General features: G+C 39.3%; 1 protein-coding gene across 1 annotated transcript in view; it reads right to left on the reverse strand.

Annotated features, from left to right (window-relative positions):
* LOC111812279 (zinc finger protein 709-like) overlaps positions 1-6,671 on the reverse strand; it is a 12,310-nt gene that overhangs the window by 985 nt on the left and 4,654 nt on the right. Inside the window, exon 4 of the mRNA XM_023699996.1 lies at positions 2,341-3,635. Coding sequence (XP_023555764.1) covers positions 2,341-3,635 — 1,295 coding nt within the window. The remainder of the gene's footprint in view (positions 1-2,340; positions 3,636-6,671) is intronic.

Below are 6,671 nucleotides of genomic sequence, written 5' to 3' on the forward strand. Positions count from 1 at the left end.
CAGAATTTTACAGATTCATAGCTAATTAACTTTCTTAATTTTTTAATGTCTATGCTGCTGACAGAAATAACAGGTCTTCTATACATTGCTTACGATTGCCATATTGTTCAGTGATTGTTTTCATGTAATTGACATTGCTTTCATTAATAGAACTTATCTCCAGTGTATTTTTCATGTACTTCTCAATTACTGCATGTTGAAACCTTTTGAACATGTTACATGCAGTTTCTCAGTAATGTAACTCCTTTCATTATTTCTGAAACTACTCTGTGTGGGGAAAGCTATCCCAGATACATTGCATACACGAGGTTTCTCAGTGTATGTTCATGTCTATTATAACTAGCTTTTATCATGAATAGTTTCTCACATTGCTTACATAGGTCTTCACCTCTGAGCTTTTTAAAAAAATTTATGTATTTTGTACAGGGTCTTACTTGATCCTTGGAAGTGGTGATCCTCCTGTTTTCAGCCTCTCCAGCACTGGGATTACAGGTGTGTGACACTCCAGGACTCTGTCACCAGCTCAGCGTATCCAGAGGTGGAGCTAGCATGGCATGTGGTACCGGGGATTGAACCCCAATTCTTGCACCTTGCCTAAGCAGGTGCTTAGTCCACTAAGCTATCTTGCTCGCCCTGTTAGTTCTTTCATCTATTTAACAATGACTCCGTTGGCATTTCTCTCCAGTATGAATGCGTTCATGATTATAACAGTTACTTTGTTTCTGAAAGCCTTCCTATATTGCTTCAATACATGGAATTTCTCCCAGTGTTAGTCTTTTCATGTGTTTTCCTTTGTGCCAAAAGCTTTCCCATTTTACTTACATACATAGGTTTTTCTCCTTAATGTGAGTCCTTTTATGTGTTTTACACTGACTGTATGTGCCAAAATCATTCCCACATTGCTCACATACATAAGGTCTCTCCTTGGTGTGAGCTATTTCATGTGTTTTACAATTACTTTGTGCATTAAATGCTTTCCCACATTGCTTATATATATAGGGTTTGTCCCCAGTGTGAATTCTTTCATGCGATTTACAATTACTGTGTGTACTAAATACTTTCTTATGTTGCTTACAGATATAGGGTTTCTCCCCAGTGTGAATTTTTTCATGTGCCTTGCATTTTCTTTTTTTTTTTTTTTTTTTTTTTTTTTTTTTTTTTTAATTTATTTGTGTGTGTGTGTGTGGCCAGCTCAGCCCACCAGGGGGCGGGGCTGGCTGGCATGTGGTGCTGGGGGATTGAACAGCGGTCCCTGCGCTTTTGCTAAGCTTGTTCTAAGTAGGTGCTTTAGACCACTGAGCCATCTCACCAGCCCCCTTGCATTTACTTTGTGTGCAGAAAGGCTTTCCACATTGTTTACATGCATAAGGTTTCTCCTCAGCGTGAATTCTTTCATCTTTTTGACAATCACTATGTATACTGAAACCTTTCCCACATTCCTTACATATGTAAGTTTTTGTGTGAGTTCTTTCATGTATTTTACAATTACTGTGTGTATGAAATACTTTCCCACATTGCTTACATACCTAGGGTTTCTCTCCAGTGTGACTTCTTTCATGTGTTTTGCAGTCACTTCATGTGTGGACCTTCCACATTGTTTACATGCATAAGGTTTCTCTCTAGTGTGAATTCTTTCATGTTTTTGACATTCACTATGTGTCCTGAAAATTCTCCCACATTCCTTACATATGTAAAGTTCCTTTGTGTGAGTTCTTTCATGTCTTTTACAATTATAGTCTGTACTAAATACTTTCCCACATTGCTTACATACATAGGGTTTCTCCCCAGTGTGGATTCTTTCATGTCTTTTACAATTATTGTGTGTACTAAATAATTTCCCGCATTGCTTACACATATAGGGTTTTTCCCCAGTGTGACTTCTTTCATGTGTTTTGCAGTCACTTTGTGTTAGGAAAGGCTTTCCACATTGTTTACATGCATAAGGTTTCTCCCCAGTGTGAATTCTTTCATGTTTTTGACATTCACTATGTGTCCTGAAAGCTTTCTCACAATGCTTACATGCATAAGTTTTCTTCCCTGTGTGAATTCTTTCATGTTTTCGACAACTACGACGTGTCATAAAAGCTTTCCCACAATGCTTACATACATGAAGTTTCTCCCTTGTGTGAGTTCTTTCATGTTCTCGACAAAAATGTGAGATATAAGCTTTTCCACATTGATGACATATATAAAGTTTCTCTCCAGTGTGAATTACTTCATGTTTTTGACATTCACTATGTGTCCTGAAAACTCTCCCACATTCCTTACATACGTAAGGTTTCTTTGTGTGAATTCTTTCATGTCTTTTACAATTATGGTCTGTACTAAATACTTTCCCACATTGCTTACATACATAGGGTTTCTCCCCAGTGTGGATTCTTTCATGTCTTTTACAATTACTGTGTGAACTAAATACTTTCCCGCATTGCTTACACATATAGGGTTTCTCCCCAGTGTGACTTCTTTCATGTGTTTTGCAGTCACTTCGTCTGTGGAAAGGCTTTCCACATTGTTTACATGCATAAGGTTTCTCCCCAGTGTGAATTCTTTTGTGTTTTTGACATTCACTACGTGTCGTGAAAGCTTTCTCACATTGCTTACATACATAAGTTTTCTGCCCTGTGTGAATTCTTTCATGTTTTTGACAACTATGATGTGTCATAAAAGCTGTCCCACACTGCTTACATACATGAGGTTTCTCCCTTGTGTGAGTTCTTTCATGTTCTTGACAAAGACTATATGAGATATAAGCTTTTCCACATTGATGGCATATATAAGGTTTCTCCCCAGTATGAATTCTTTCATGTAATTTACAGTAACTGCGTGTAGCAAATGCTTTTCCACATTGCTTACATACATAAAGTTTCTCTCCAGTATGAGTTCTTTCATGTCTTTTGCAGTGACTCTGCGTGCCAAAAGATTTGCCACATTGCTTGCACACAAAAGTTTTTTCCCTAGTGTGAGTCCTCTCATGGATTTCATAATCAGTTTGTCTGCTGAAAGCTTTCTCACACTGCTTACATACACAGCGTTTCTCCCCAGTTTCTCCTCTTTCAAGTCTATAAGATGAAGAGTTATTACTTAAGGATTTTCCAATATCCTTGCACACATTGTGTTTTTCTCCAGCGTGAGCTCTTTTATGTATATGAACATCACAGTGAGAACTGAAAGCTTTTCCACATTGTGTACACATATATATATTTACTCCATTATATCTTCCTTCGATTTGAACACAGTTCAGTGTACTAAATACTTTCACATTTTGTGTATATTCAATGGACTTCTCTTCTATGTAAATTCCTTCAATCCAATCTGAGTAGGATTTTCTATATTCCTTATGTTCACAAGCTTTCTCTCCATGAGTTGTCTTAGCATGCTTCTGAAAGGACTGGAATTCAGGGCAGGTTTCCCCATGTTTGCTTACCTTTAATCCCAGATATTCACATGCTTTGAGTTCAGTGTTAGTTATGACAGGCACATTTGATGAGTGACCAATGAGATTTCTACAGGCAAGATTTTCACCTGGTTTTGTACTGACTGCTTTCATGTACACGTTACCATCTGGAGACCAAAAATCCATTTCTTCATATTGATACAATAATTCAAGTTGATGCCATTTCTCCACCTCTTCACTTCTGCAATAGAAAAGAAATAATAAAACTACCAGAATCAGAAGTATCTTTATTTTAATGATTAGGAGATCTGATATGCTGAGCCCTGACAATATCTGATCATGATTTTACTGTACAACTTTGCATGATGGCTTGGAAGCCACTTTTACCAAAATAGTACTATTTACTTATTTATAATTAACTTATTGTAGGTACCACATGCTGGAAGGTTAAACAGAGAATTAGTACAGTGTACCAATTTTTATTTAATTTTATTTAAAACAGGGTCTCATTAATCATTAAATTGCCTGGGCTGACCATGAATGTATGATCTTACTGGCTCAGAGCCCCAAAGTCCTATACCGCATCATCATACCAAGACTATCCTGTATTTCCTTAATGTACACAGCTGTGAATAGGCTTCTAGGTTTTTTTCCAGATCATACAACATTTTCTACATACTAGAAACAAGGATATGTTTTGTGTTTAGTTATCCCCCAAAGCCTCATTTAGGTGTTTTTTTTGTTTTTTTTCCTGAGGCATCTGAACTGGAGTGTGACCAATTTGTAGTACAATGCCAGGAATAAGGTGGAGGATGCTGTGTACTGACTGGATTGGCAACGACCTAATCACAGTAGACTGAATATTATATATAGGACACAAAGAGCTCTGTCTGTCTGTTTCTCAGCCTGTTCCCCTCCCCGGTCCCTTGATTTTGCTATAGTCTGCCACCATGAACTCCTTTGGTATGCCCTCTGGGATGCCCCTCTGCCAACCCATCCAGCATTGGACCCAGACAATTATGGACTGAAAACTCTTCAATGTTTGAGTTAGCAGTTAATCTCTCAATCTCAATCTCTCTCTCTCTCTCTCTCTCTCTCTCTCTCTCTCTCTCTCTCTCTCTCTCTGGGTATCAGGTATTTTATGAGCATCAAGAAAATTAACCAAGAAGCAGAATTTCGTAGCAAAGAAGGGGGTCATTGCTGTGACTATACATCACATGGCTCATAAGGCTCTGGGAATGGCTTCAGCAAAGAGTTTGCAATAGTTTGGAGACAACAAGCTAAAAAAAGTAGAGCTAGAACACCTTCAACAGTTCTGTACAGGAGATTCTGATCAGACCTCAGAAGACCAAAAGCCTGATAAAAACCCTGTTGTAAAAGTCCAGGCTCAAGAGGCTTTTCTTGGGAAGAAAGCCTACATTGATTGTTGGACTCCTAAAATGTGTGTTATGACACAGTAGAAAGCTTGTCTTCATTTTGCTCATGTCTGAAGATTTTGCCTGAGATAAAGATTAAGTTGGGAGGGCTGGTGAGATGGCTCAGTGGTCTAAAGCACCTACTTAGAACAAGCTTAGCAAAAGCACAGGGACCATGGTTCAATCCCCCAGCACCACATGACAGCCAGCCCCGCCCCCAGGTGGGCTGAGCTGGCCACACACACACACACACACACACACACAAATAAATTTAAAAAAAAAAAAAAAAAAAAGATTAAGTGGGGAAAACTGCTGTGAAAAGAAAACTGCAGAGCACTATGTTCCAGAATGGCAGTGACCCTGAGAAACTGTTCTTCAGAATTAGATTCAGAGTACTCAGGAATCCAGGTGGTCAGCCCCTAATCACAAGGGAAGCCTGGCACCTTGGCATCATCCATCATCCATGTGGTGCGTATTTTAGGTGCATATGGAATGGAACAATTATGGACTCAGGAAGGCTTCCACCCAGATTTCAGAAGCCAACAGAGGACAGACATGTCCCAAAGAGGGCAGTGTGTGAAGCTGTGAGAGTGAAGCTGAAGGTGCAGTGAAGACCCCGTAAGTTTGGAGAAGCAAGGAACATGGGTCATCTGAGGAAAATAGCAATGAGGAAGCAGACTGGACCCAAAAGAGAAGGCCTGGAAGTTATAATCACCAGAAGTGCAATAGGGGCAGAGCCACTCAAGACCTTTGGAGTTCACTTCTTATCACATATTACCGTAAATGTTGCACATAGAACTTAATGTTTGCCTTGCTGGATTCTGGACTAGCTTTGTCCCATTCCTTTCTATCCCCTCAGGTGTAATTTTTGGAATGGAAATGACTATGTTGGTCCATGGAATATTGAAGGTATAACTTTTTTTGTGTTTGTACAGATGCTCACAGCCAATAGTTTGCCTTAAATCTAGGAGGAACTTGGGACTTGAGACTCCTCAGCAATCCTGAAAATGTTCAGAATTTGGAAACTCTTGGAGATGAACTAAATTACATTCGCATAAAGAGATGCCCATGAGTCTTGGGGAGCCAGGTGAAGAATGTTATGCTTTATATCTACATGTCCCACCAAAGCCTCATGTGGTCAGACGGTTTTTCAGGGTGGATGAATCTAGAGTACATAACTCATTCATAGTGCAAGGCTGGGATTAAGGGTACTAAGAATAAGGGTCAGTGATTGCTGGACCAGTCCACTAACTAGAATTACTACCCTAATCCAGGTAGACTGGCTATTATATAGGTCACAGAAAGAGCCCCCCCAACCTCTTTCTTTCATTGCTTTTGCTGTCTTCTGCCACTGTGAACTGTGTTTTCCCTGCGATACCCCTCTGCAAAGCCACCCTAAGTTAAACCCAGCCAATTATGAAATGAAACCACTACAAACTGTGAGCTAAATAAATTTTCCTTTAAATTTCAGTGTCATGTGTTTTGTATCAGCAATGATAAAAGTATTGAAGACATATGGGTACCAATGCACCAAAGTAACCTGTTTCTTTTGCTATTGGGTAGAATTTAACCAAGAGTATAAGGTAATAAAATAAATATTTTTTCACATTTTAAAAACTCTTCATGCATTTCCACAACTGTTATACTACAATTATATCAACATCAATAATATAGGAAAGTGCATTCTAGAATTTTGAAACTTCATTGGACTTAATACTATGGAGGCCAGTTAAGAATAGCCACTGTCGGGGGCCTGCCCGGTAGCTCAGTTCTTTGGGGGCCTGGCCCTAGCTCAGGCCTTTAAGTGGCTGCTTCCACAAAGCTGTCAGCCTCAGGGTGCTGGAGTTCGAACCTCACACCTC

Source organism: Octodon degus, unplaced genomic scaffold (genome assembly GCF_000260255.1).
Source record: "Octodon degus isolate 3935 unplaced genomic scaffold, OctDeg1.0 scaffold00119, whole genome shotgun sequence".
Classification (NCBI taxonomy): Eukaryota; Metazoa; Chordata; class Mammalia; order Rodentia; family Octodontidae; genus Octodon; species Octodon degus.